Raw genomic sequence first — 13,310 nt, 5'->3', positions numbered from 1 at the left:
TGAGCAAAGTTGGGTCCCCTTTTCTAAATTGATTTTTGGCAAAAACGTATAAGCGATTAACCCCCAAGTGGATCGTAACACGCTATAGCTGAAAGAATCTCTTCAGAAACCTAATGTACAGGACGTAAATTCACTAGAATTGGAAATGGCATTTTAATTCTACAATGGTTCTATGAAGTCAAACGAATTTTGTACATATGGATATCTCCTTGTTGCACAATCATTATGGGCAACATTAGACCATCAATGTGTTGTAATCTTTGTCAACAGCTATGTGTTTCTTGTAAGCTGTGATACTGCGATCAATCTTGTCATATTTCTTCGGTGAGGATTCCCAGGCGTTTTCGACCACAATCGTCTCCCCGGCGTGTCCTGCGCTCTCCCGGGCCTCCATCAGACGGCGGATCGCCTGTGAGGATGCCGTACGTCTGCGGTATCCCATCTCATCAATAGTCTCATACAGAACATCACCACCGTCTGAACTATCCATCATTGCCTCATTGAAGAACTCTTGCACAGGAAGCAGCTGGCGTGACTCGTCAAGTAACCGCGAGTTTCTCTTGGAAGATCCTTTCCGATGAAGGCTATTCAGTGTACTGCTACAACCCTCATCACTCGAGAAGGGGACAGCATCCATCGTGGTGTTAGCTGAAGCTGAGGCTGAAGCAAGGGCCGATGAATCATCATCATCTCCATCATACAACTTAAAGTAGTGAGACTCATAAGTACTTGGCAATGGTACGGTGTTACGACACCGCCCCGAGTCTAAAGAAACTTGACGGCGTACAACTAGCTTCCCACTCTTAGAGTCGGTGTCAGATGAGAACATTTCATCATTCTCTGGTTGCGAGGCATCTTGCATCCTAATGTTCTTTCTCCTAAGCGCCAGTTCCTCAATAAGTCGAGTATTTCGGCACATGTTTATGAGTTCCATGTACAGACTGCTTCCAGTGGAGTGTCTATTATTGGACATGGTTTCTCTACGCGAGGACGGGGTGCTGACGACGTCAGGCAGATCACGATGTAGGAGAGTTGTGGTGCTTCGTACCGCCTCGTGCGTTGCTGGTTCTGGGGCGGCTTTTGAAACAGCGGTGTCGCTTGGTGTTGCTAGCAGTGTGGATTCTGACATATTGGTTAGTTCTCGGCTAGCTTCTTCCCGCGCATCTTGATGGACAGCGAACATATTCACTGCAAAATCACCTAATATTAAAAACAAGAACATCATAAGGCGAGATGAGCAGAAGTTGTGAAGAATGGAGTTCGACTATCGCAAAAATAAGTTTGTCTACCACAAAGCACTCTATTTTCACAAAGAACGAAAAGTTACTAAAATGGTTTGTCGGTATCTTAAATGACAGAATGTCACTGGTCGTTCCAATTACAAAGTCAAGTCAACGTCTGTATACATGTCAAAAACACTCGACGGGGCCAGACCTCTTATGCCAAAAGCCCATTGTTCGCAGAGATACTCTTTTCAATCCAGTTGATTTTTTAAAAGATTTTCCTGTCTTGAATTTTTAATACTGCAATAGTTCATTTGTAAGTCAGTTTTAAAGTACAGCTATATACATTCCAGCAAATGGTAACCACCATTTCAGTTTTCACAATCAACCTTTAACAAAATGACACATTTTGACAACCACACCACCTAAAGAGAGCCAATTTGCCATCCTCCCAAAGAGGAAGTATCTCAAAATATCTTATGCTGAATCAGACAATCCCTGGTGTGACTTCTGGCTGTGACTATTCTTAGACAGAAGTGACTTCGCAACTACATCCTAATCCCGGATGCTTAAATGTAGAATTCAAGAACCTATTTTCGAACATTTTCAAGCAAATGTCAGCTAAATTAAGCATGTTCCTTTTAGCAATCTGTTCTAAGCTTTTTTGATGTTACATTCTTCGGGCCGTTTATTCAATCACTTAATGACTTTTAAAAGATTTATTATGTTTTTTAGACCGGCTGACAAAATGAAAACATATATTGTTAAAATGCTAGTCAATGTAATTTTTAATGCAATTCTCAGATATGCTAATTTGTGTCCAATTTAACCTGGTATTTAAACTTTTGTTTTGCTATTTTAAGGGCATTTCGGTATCTTTTGATTTTTATTCCAATGCAAATTTGCATACTTACGAGCAAAAGCGTGATGTCAATCAAAGCACAAACCTCAGTTGTTTCTGCACTCACATTTGCTCGTTATTATTTCAATTTATAGGCGTTCACTGTTCTCTTAAAGATATTTTCAGTGAGCACATTTTAAGTTCATCATTTGACAAGAAAGCCCACAAGAGTAACGGCGTCTTCTAGTAATGACACCACAGCAAGAGCATCCCCACTTGTCAAGGAAATCAGACATTTGAAAAGCGCTGTTTTTATTGAGAGTAACATTGACAGTTTCGTTGAGAGATATTCCAGACAATTTTCATACATTTACAAGAGTAAAAGTTGCACTAAATATGTTCCCATGTATAATTCCCATTATAAAGACAACAAATCATACCGTTATTCTTACAGATGGGTCATTACGGAGACATTTTTTGATAGATTTTCGACCTTAGGGAGACATCAGTCCAACTACCAGAAGGAGGCCGAATTTTACCGTCCAAATTTTTAGAGATGATAGATTAGGGTCAAAACTGAAAACATACAAAGTTTGGTTCAGATCAGATAAGGGAATATTTAATAATTGGACACTAAAGTTTGTGCATGTTCTTATGGGAATGTCTCCCAAGTGACCCATTTTCGGTAATAATCATCCCATCATCATCTGTTTCTCTCATCAACCTTTCATTTCCAGTTTTTCTCTGTATAGTCCTCACCTTGAATGGCCTCTGATGACCTTGTGCACGACAAATTGCACTGCAATCTTTAAAACGTGTTTCAATGTTGCCTCTTTAACAGAACATGAATACAACTAGTGCATGCTTCAACTATTGGCATCTCTTTAAGGCGATAAATTCCCACCAGCCCATAGAAGAAATTTAAAACCGTTATCTACTTCCCAAATTCTTGACTTCCTTTCACGTTGAAACTGAAATCCTGGTACAACTCAACTAAAGTTAAGCATACGTCCGCGCTCGAGTTCTCTCTAAAAAAAAGAAAAGAAAAACTCACAACCATGCCCTGTTAATTCCACGATTTAAGTGAACGTTTAATTTCAAATTCGTCAACGAAAGTCATGCTTTTGAGGAGACATATCATAAAATGAGGGAAAAATTAAGGTATTTCCCTTACATTTCTGATTTTGGAACTGCTTGCATGCCTATAATCTGCATGCTTGTTGGGTTTTAACCTAGCATGACTAACTCTCAGCCTGGGCGCGAGGCAGCTGCTTGAGTGTTTCCGTACTCGGCTATGCGTGTCTACCCGTCTACCCCACTTCTAGCCAGTCAATATCCGTGATACATGTTCATAACGGATCGCCGAACTCTCATTGGTGCACTGACGGTCACGCGCCAGCCGCTATTTTGCTGTTTGCCAAGGACACACGCAATCGTTCACACGAGGAGTAAATACGCATGCGTGTGTTTTTAACTTTCGTCCGGCTTACCCAGGCGACAGTTAAAAACGCATGCGCATTAGCAGAAAATTCAGGAACTTGCAGCCGGGCGAACTGTACACTTATAGAGGAGCGTTTGTGTTTCGGCCTTAGGAACAAAATAAAGGTTCGTGGAAACAAATTAATTTTCATTTTCAGAGGTTATTAATTTAACTATATGTATGTAGTATACCCGGTAGTGAAACAAACATAAAAGCCTAGAGTTACCGTCACGCCTGATCGCGCGTCAAGATTTTGGGGGTTCTAATTCTTCAAAACCTGATTTGAAGTTATAAATTCTCGTCCACATCTACATGTGTGCGTGTCATGGTGGGGGGAGCTCGGGTTGGAATAGCGCCAGAACCTAGAATTATGGATTTGTATTTGATGACCCCATAACGAGAACGTACGTGTTGGGGGGGGGGCATTGGAATCTTCCCATCCCTTGGGGTGGCCCCAACGGCGCACAATTACATCCACAATCAACTTCTCACATTGGTTTTGAACGTCAAATGGATCAAGCCGTATTTTCCTTTCCATAAAAGGTACGCTGATCAAAATTTTAGTCACAGCAAACACAAACTCGATTGTTTTTTTAAATTGACGCCCAAACCTCACCCAATTGCAAAGTATCATCGTTTACTAATAATAATGATTGCCACATTGCTTGGAAGACTTTGTTTTTTCATTATTTCAAAAGTTTTATTTTATCTGATGCCTTTTTCTACCGATTGCAAATTACACTGTTCCTACGTTTTTCCTTTTCTGACATCCTTGGAGCTGTGTAATCGGACCTCTCCCTCCCTTCGCCCACCTTGTGGCTTTGCACCTGCAGGCTTATAATTATGGCTGGAAATAGACTTACCAAAGGCAACCAGCTGGGATTTCGGTTAAACTTGTCCTTCTGATGGAAAAATTTCAAATATATATGTTCTACTACAAATATATACCAAATAAATTTTCCTACCTATGACACCATCTTGTGCGTTTCGAAAGGTCACGGTGTGAAAAGCTGAGCCAGAATTACGTGAGGTGGGTAGACCTACTGGTCCGAGTCCCAGTGGCTTCATACTGAAATGAAACAAAAACCAATACAAAATTATATATCTTCTGAAAATGGGATATTTACGTGTCATGTATTCCTGATTAGATAGACAGAAACCCCCTTCTATCGCACGCTGTTGTTTCATTTCTATACTCTACCTTCTAAAATAAACAGTTCTAAGCCTATATACATTTGCTTGCTTCTCCACCAGTTAGAGTGATTACACAACATTAAAATGTTGTTAAAATCAGACTTTACTTGCGGTGTTGACTTGGTGTATCAGCTAAGTATACAACTCGTGGTGTTAATTCAAGCTTAACTTTCTCCACGATCTGAAATGTTCTGTACCAGAAGTACAGCGACCAAGAAGTCCATAATGCAACATCATTTACTTTTTAAGCCACAATAACACAATCGAAATGACCCACTCGTGTGGATCACCATCAAATCATTCCCCAAGTACTTCAATGTATCATTATTACGCTTTCACGGGGCCAGTTATGATTTCATTAGGGATTAGGGTAAGAACTGCCAAGGTCAACTTGTCACGAGTTACTCATCATTAGAATGCCCTGTAGGGAATAGTCTGCGAGGTAATTTAGTGTCTTTACTGTCAGTAGGCCTAAGTCTTTACTAGAGGTTTTGACACCTGTTATAAAGCATGTCTTCCCCTTGACTGTCCCCTGGGGAAATGAATTGGGGTCACGGTACCCTATTTGAGGGGTAAACTTTATCGTGACCCTTGCCATGAGTTCAGCTTTCTTTACGTTGGTTTTTATTTGGCCCCTAATCAAGGATGGCGGTATCTCCCATTTCAGTAGTCTTGGTCAAAACGTTGTTGTGTGAGAAGGCACTTACAAGACGAATAGCTGGAACGCACGAACAACTAGCTACGCCAGCAACGTCTCCGGAATTTGATCAAATATGTGTCGTGCGCGCGCACATTATTAGCATAAGGCATGATATGCGGTTTGCCCTGAATTATCTTACTGAATATGTATCACACTTGAAAAAAAGCATCAGGCATGATCTATCTATTCCCCTGACTCCTGTTTGTACTTGAGTGTACGTGAGTGTACAATGTACATGTACATTTACATGTACATGTACATCTGCATGTAGGCCCACATGTACATGTAGTATGTGTACACGTACATGATGTTTGCGTGCTACGAAAAAAAACTTAGTGCTGAACACTTTGATGATGCTTTGCAATTTGCTTCTCAAAAATTAGGTTTCCCTCGTGTGAAAGACAGCATAATGCTCTTCGACAGTTCATTCACGGCCACGAACTTTTCGTTAACTTTCCAACGGGATTTAAAAAGGGTTTCATTTTTCAAGCACCACCAAGTATCTTGGATTTCTTTAGCGCGAAACGGAGCGATGACAGTACCATACACTCGGCGTCGAACACAATTTTCGACCAGTGCCGTGCATCGTGGCTGTTCGTGTATGCGCGTGCGTGAACAGAAAATGTTATCCGGGGAGGGTTTTCTTTATCAATGTGCAGATATTAATTTTTTAAAGGGAAGTTGTTTTGTTCGGTCAGAGCCGTTTTATTCAGAAACATTTTTTCTGAGCAGTAGCCGGTGCCATCAGTTGGTGTAAAGGTACATCAAAGATGCTACTGACCTGTTTTGCCCTCCCCCATGGGTCTGGATCCGGCCTTGTATGTTGTTGATAGCCATTTGTGTCTTTTTGATATGGGTGATGCGATCCTTTTTTGAGCAAATTCAGGCCACATGTGATTGATACTCTTGGTAAAACAAACTCAAGTCACGTCTTATTTCACTTTTTTTTTCAGTTGAAAATGAACTCTATCAATTCGAAATATGATTTGATGAAACTTTTGTTAAGCTCCTTCAAAGTCACTGAATGGATGAATTGGTTGTTCCCATCCAGAACAAGATCCTTCAGACAATAATTTCATTATCACAACGACGATCAACACAGACATTTCCCTGAAAAGATGAGCGTTTTTTCGGACGTTATTGTCGTCCTCTCCCTCAACGCACACCCATCGCTCGGCCACCGGCTAGCTGTGCCCTAACTTAATTCTTTTTTCCACGGTGTTTAAGGTCATTGGCGGATCTACGGCGATCAAACAGGGCTATGCCCCACACTAAACGAGAAGGACATTTTCGAGAGTTTTCCTTTTCTGAGGTGTTTAAAACCAGTTTAGCCTTCGCGTTACGCCTGAGAAATGTCATTAAGAAATCTTCGTATATTTTACCCTCTCAGTCATTCCCTTTGAAAAGTTCAACACTTCCCTGCGAAGTGCACAAATCGCAAAGGGTTTGTTATCCAAACTACTTTGTGTTCCCCTGTTAGAATCCTGTCAAAGGAAAGAGTGAATAGAAGAGCTTTAGGATGGGGTGGTGAGTACCAGCGAACCTTTGCTTACATGGAAACCACCTTTTGTACATGGGCATTAACAAAAGCACACGTGCAAAAACGGATATGTCTCTGGGTTAATTTCTTTTGAAAAAACTTTGATCATAAGTCAACTTTACTAAGTTTGATATTGACTGCTGACATGCAGTTTGACCAAATTTAATCTGCAAAATTGTTAAAAAATTTTTCACCAAATCTCCCCGTAAATGTGCCACTTCTGCCAGCATAGAAAGACAAGTGGACGCATCATGACATGACTAAAATTCACTGCTGCCAATCATCTCCTCAGCTTCGAGCATAGGAATCATAGAAAACACATAATTAAAAAAAAGATAACCAATGACAGTGTGGATTCTATTTTTCAACTTAATTTCGCTGAGCATATGAATCTCAGCAATAAGATTCTGCTTCTAGAGGCTGTTTTTCTCTTCAAGATCTCACCTTATTTGCCTGTGATGATGCTGGATGTCAGATGAATGGCGGGCAAAGTACAAGGCAGCGATCATCATGGTAATAAACAGCGCTGACAACACACCCATGGCAATAAAGGGAAAGATGCCAGAATCGATAAACAGCTCGGACTTCTTCTCATCTGGAACTAATTGGTGACGAAAACGAGAATCTGGTGATTCAAGCGAAGCCATTTGCGGAATCAGGGGCCCATTACTAGAAAAAGAAGATTAACAGATTTTCGGGAGAAGGGCAGTTTGGAGAATAGTCATTCCTTCCACGCTTAAGCGTTTTAAAAGCCCCGATACTTAGCTTCAACTCCCAGGAAGACTTGAAATGTAACATAAACAAATTTTCTAAAATAGTTCCCCCATCAAGAAATGTGCCCCCATTTTTCTTAGGTAAGGGTAAAGATATGACTTGTTTGGGATGTGCTTGTGTGGATAATAACCAGTCTGTCTCATTGTCAAACTTTGGTGTTCTTACTGTGCTTGTTTGTCGCGATATCTTGACCGGGCTTGCGTAAAGTAGCCTCTGTTGTCACCGAGCTATCAGCGCCAGCATCCTTCTCAGGGTGCGGTGCGCGTGGTGCTAAGGAGTCCACAGCCTCCACTTCTTCTTCCAATTCCGAGCGAAGTACCTCGTCTGAGTTGAGTCCAGTCGTGCCTCCGGACAGATCTTCTTTCTGCTCGTGCTTGAGAGATTTCTCCGTGAAGGAAGACTCATTGCTATAATCATCGGTGATGGTGTCTAGTTTTGTTGCCAGTGTCACAGGAAGTTTCTCAGGTACGCCTTTCACTGGAGGGACATCACCTTATGTTGAAAAAAGGGGTTGTGTACAAGTCGATTGAAGTGGAGGGGGCGCTTTGGTGGCTTATCCAGTACTTTGTTTTCTAAGCCGTTACTTTGTCTGCGGAAATACTGAAGGCATGAACAATGCATATGATTTGAAACTAACATCTATTTGGACAACAGGGTAACGAATTTAACCGATAAAGAATGGGATATTGCTTCCGAGGGTAGTAATACTCAAGGATTTGTTTCAAGGCCTTCAAAATAATTTTTTTCAGTACCAATTATTTCAGGCAGGCTAACACAATATAAATCAAAGGACACTCCTGATTTAAGGATAAGTAAGCCATATGAACAATACTAAAGGTGCAGAGCTCTTTAGAAATATTTACGTCGTTACAAAGAACTGTCATCCTTGTGTATTTTTTATGCTTTAGGACATTCCACCGACGGCAAGAGCAAGGCGAGGACAAAATGTAATGAGGCTCGTATGATGAGAGGACTCACTCACACCAACTTATTACCTGGATCACAAGGTGTGCTAACGACTGGTTCACTGTGATTGGATTCCTTTTGTAATGCAGGTTGAACTTGATCACTGCAAACAAAAATGGTTAAAGTACGAGAAAATTCATGGGAAATTCCATCGCATTACTTATGTGTATCATGTAGTTGGTTTTTGTTACTTTTTGGCGTAAGAGACATAATATAGTTATGGAATGCCAAGGTACCAAATTACAACCGTCCTAATGAAACGGTTTCCAAGTAGACATAAAGTTTCATTCAAATCGAACAGCAATTTGAGACTCCATCTATGAAACGCATTAAATTATGCGGTCTTGGGGTCCACAGAAATTGTTAGAATGAGATTTGTATTTTGTTTCGTTTTTACTGTTGTCTCAGCATTTATTCATCATTGGTAGAAAGACTCCAAGCTTTGTCTAATAAAGCTTTACAGCTTCAATTTTTCCCCTCAGGAGGTTAATTCTGTGATTCACGCACAAGGGAATCTCGTCGACGGATTGGTTTCAGTTTGTTTGTAGTTTGTGTTTTCTTGTTTTCTTTCTCCCACTCAAGTCTAGTCTAAACAGGTTACAGCAAGGAGTAACCATGAATCAACCCTCTTGGGTGTTACCTCATCGTGGCCATTTGCTGAGTTATAGTCGTCTTGTTTGGCAATCGCCCAAGCTTTTCATTGGTAGTCCTCAACAGTTAACTTGCTCTAACTTTCCCGCACATTTTAGGGAAATCGTCTGCACCTTTTTGTGGTTACTTGGTGAGTTCCAATAAATTACGAGATTTTGTTTGAGGAGTATAACAGGCGAATCCAGGGTGGGGGTTATCCCAGAGACATTTTGCCACTTTTTGAGAATTGAAAGAGCATCCATTTTAGAAACGGTACAGAGATGGGAGTAGTGAGCATTCTATCACAGATGACAAATTAAAAACGGTCAGTTTAACAGGCAAAATTCAGCCCCCAAGATTTCGATACATCACTGCAGAGCAAGCCGCACGTAATCATTTGCTTTTGGTTCCCCCTTGTGTCTGTATGCCCGGGTACCCCCACAACATTTCACACCAATTATCCCAGTAATTGACAAGAAGGTGCTTTGATGTCCAAAATGTGGAAAACGGTCAAATTTGGACTCATCCTCTTAGTAAAGTGGAAAAAAAAGAGAAGGGACGTCAGAAACATCTTTCAACCTCCGCCACTCAAGACAAAGGAGTTATCTTCTGGTAACATTTGGACTCTCTCTGGCATTTTGAATTTGTATGGGCTTGAAATACTTGCCCTCACTGTTTTCAAATTCAAGTTGGTTGGATTTAAACTTTTTAAATTTTGAGAGGCACACTTTAATCTTTCCTCGAGGGACCTAGGGTGGAATCGTCCACTAATTTGCTGCTCTAGGCAGCCTCGTGTTCCCAGTGCACCATGAGAATGTGGAGAGTGCATGAGTCACTGAGTTCCGCCGTGGTAGGTGAACGGCAGGGATCGGCCGCAAAATGGTGAGACAATCGCCACAAGGCACGCCAGCAGTGATATTCAAGTCCATCACCAGTCCATTTACAAGTCCCTTCACAATTTCAGTCACAAGTCCCTTCACAAGGCCAGCCATAAGTAGCGGAATGATGACAAAAGAATATTTTCGTCATAGTTAATTTGGAAAGCTTGTAAATTGGCTGAAGACTGAATCACTTGTGATGGACTTGTGATGGACTTATGGGGATTTACGATGGACTCAAATACAACACTGTAAGTCAGTATATACAGTCATCAAATAAACGCACTCACTGCGCAGGGCAGGGAATAGAGAAGACAGTCAAACGCTTAAGGACAGTTCTTCCTGAAAGTGTAAAGGATCCTGAGATCTTTTTAATGGACACTGATAGTAGGATCTAAAGCTTAGAAATAAGCCTTGGTACATCACTACCCTATGATAGGCTTTCAATCACGGTCAGTTTTCAATCCTCCGAAGAGCGAATTTGAAATCCATTTAAATACCGTTCCTGAACACCTGTCAACACGTACTAGTCAAAATTGTCAAAACCAATTCATCCTTCTCCTATTACATGAAGGTTGGAAGAAATGAAGAACATCTAGCACCAGTTGATCACTTAGCGAGAAAACAACCGGCCAACCAACAAGAAAACAAAATACACAAACAGCCTCATTTAATTAAGTTCACACTGTCCTAGCCCAAAATATAGAGGAGGGAGTTCGTTACTCTGACAATATCGGAATTAAAAGGAACTGCTCCATATTTTGACTAAAATGCAATAAAATGCCTGTATCCTGTGCAATCCCTGAATAGAAGTTTGATAGATTAGTTAATTTCATTCCTATATTGTTTTCAGCGGTCAAATTATTGAATGAATTCTTCTTGAAGCCAATAAAGAGTTTTTTTTTAATAATTGAAATAAATTATAGGAAGATATTCAAACAATTAAGTTGAAGTTATTCATGCCTTGTGCCACTGCGGATGAGACTTAGCTTAGTTTTCGTGGTGGAGGAAGCAAGTAAACTAGATCAGTTTGAGGTAGCACCATGGATATATCTTTTTCTGAGTGTGTGGGGTTCTGAAAAGGACCGATAGTACTCAACGTTTAGGACAGTATGCTCTGTCCGTCGTCAGGCAGCCCGAATCGTTGACTACCACTGGTTCTTTTTAGAACCCTACACACTCAAAAAGAGATATATCCGTGATGTTACCGCAAACCCATCTAGTTTACGTGCGCCATTGTGTAAAGCATTCCAATCGATTACACGTTTATAGACATGATAATTCTGTCAAATCTTCAGTAATGGTTTGCCAAAGTTTCAAACGATTTAGGTCCAAACCTTTACCCAATTCAACTATGTCAAGTACGACATCATCGTAATAAACGCTTTAAGACGCGTAGGCTTCCTTTGCAAGTGGGGCGATGCGCTGTAATGAAACGCTTCCGTCAGACTTAATGGAAGCTTACCTTCTGTTGTTGACATAAATTCGAATTTCGGCCGATTGTATACCAAGAATAACTGCAACATCTGCCATCGATATAATTATTTCTGAGCTGTTTGGGCAAAATCCTGATTATTTGCGAAGCAATCCTCTCTGCAAGTTCCGTTTATAGATGAAATTCTCGTAAGGAAAAAATAAAGACTTTTAAAGGGTAGAGGTTGAAGATCTTAATATTTTTCTAACACACAATTTGAGCTTGCCTAGAATTTGACCAACACTGAAACAAATTGTGACCAAAAAGGCATGTTTTAAGCAAGCAATTTGTACAGTGACATTTGCTCACTTGTTTGGTCGTTATTCGATATGACCTCGGAGTAGCTAGAGATCTTTAAAAGTGTAAAATGAACTAATGCCAGCAAAGGAATACATACATAACTACATGTACTGCCTCACTTCAAATATCCTGATCTAGCCCAGCTATTGGCCCCTCCTTCCCCGACGATTACGAGTCGCTGACCTTACGAAATCAGAACTAAATACAGTGACATGTATCGAGACAACACGAGGTGCTCAACACAGAACGTGTCTGAGGTAAAGAATATGTACTGAATAAATGAAAAGGAATTGACAGAGGTAATATTATATTATAACTGGAAATGCATGAAGATATCTGATTGAGAACACTCACACGCACGGCTTCAGCACCTTCTTCAAAGCTACTCCACCCTTCTGTTCCGGTCGACCGTGAGCAGAGTTAATATTCATCCACAACACACACAACGAGACCGCCAGCACCAATAACGTCCGAACCCGATAAATTCCCATCGTGGTTATAATTCAGTTCTCTTTCCTACTTTCAGCTATCAGTCCCGATTTATGTGAGCGCTTGAAAGTGATGTTGTAGTTGCCGCCATGTTCAGAAGGTATTTCACAGAGCTAAAGCACAACTTGTGTCGCATGGCTTAGAGGGAGCCAATAGTCGACTGGGAATTCTCTAGTTCCCGTTACGCGGTAGTGAGTGTACAACAAGAGGAGAGCCATGGGGTTGTAAGTTCATTGGGTGATGACTCACCGATACGACGAAAGGTTCCCCTTCCCCTGTCTCTCTGACATGAATTTCCTTAGCAATTAACTCTTAGCTGGAGAACATTGTACATGTTCAGCGGCTATGTTCGTGAGATAGTGTTATCTGAATGAATGAGCAAGTCGTTAATTCTCCCGCCCCTTTGGCCCTCTAGCCCCTCCCAAATTGTCTGTTCCTTGTCTACTTGCTACAGATTCTTCTGACTCAAGGAATCAGGGACCATTTCAGTTTTTAAAAAAGCTTTCAGCAGAGATATTTGAAGTCATAATAAGAAATATTCATACATAAGCGGAACGCTGAACGTGTTTCTCTGCGTTATAACAGTTGACCCCATTCAAAGGGTCACGTTTAATCAACAATGTTTAATCTCTTGACGATGTCTTCACGTTTCAAATGGGTCCTTTGCAATCCTTTATAATGACGTGAGAAAGAGCTAGTGACTCTACATTTATAACAGCTCTTCGTCAAACATATCAAGCTTCATGGTTTGGTGTGAACATGATCTCATCTCGTACTCTCGCTGTTCCTTTTGACGAACCGGATATTGCTGATTTGGTGGG

At 40.9% G+C, this 13,310-nt stretch overlaps 1 protein-coding gene across 1 annotated transcript; it reads right to left on the bottom strand.

Annotated features, from left to right (window-relative positions):
• Positions 1 to 22: 22 nt before the first annotated feature.
• On the bottom strand, positions 23 to 12,709 carry LOC110987781 (uncharacterized). The gene is made up of 6 exons (XM_022250849.2): positions 12,355 to 12,709; positions 8,748 to 8,821; positions 7,918 to 8,244; positions 7,423 to 7,579; positions 4,510 to 4,613; positions 23 to 1,200 (listed from the first exon to the last, which is right to left on the bottom strand). Exons 1-6 carry the CDS (start codon positions 12,489 to 12,491, stop codon positions 236 to 238), a joined length of 1,764 nt encoding a protein of 587 aa, XP_022106541.1. The 5' UTR covers positions 12,492 to 12,709; the 3' UTR covers positions 23 to 235.
• Positions 12,710 to 13,310: the final 601 nt, after the last annotated feature.

Source organism: Acanthaster planci, linkage group LG08 (genome assembly GCF_054643075.1).
Source record: "Acanthaster planci isolate LZ-2023a linkage group LG08, COTS_SCS, whole genome shotgun sequence".
NCBI classification, from domain to species: domain Eukaryota; kingdom Metazoa; phylum Echinodermata; class Asteroidea; order Valvatida; family Acanthasteridae; genus Acanthaster; species Acanthaster planci.
Note: the sequence above shows the minus strand (reverse complement) of the source record. Positions and strands in the feature narration are given on the sequence as shown.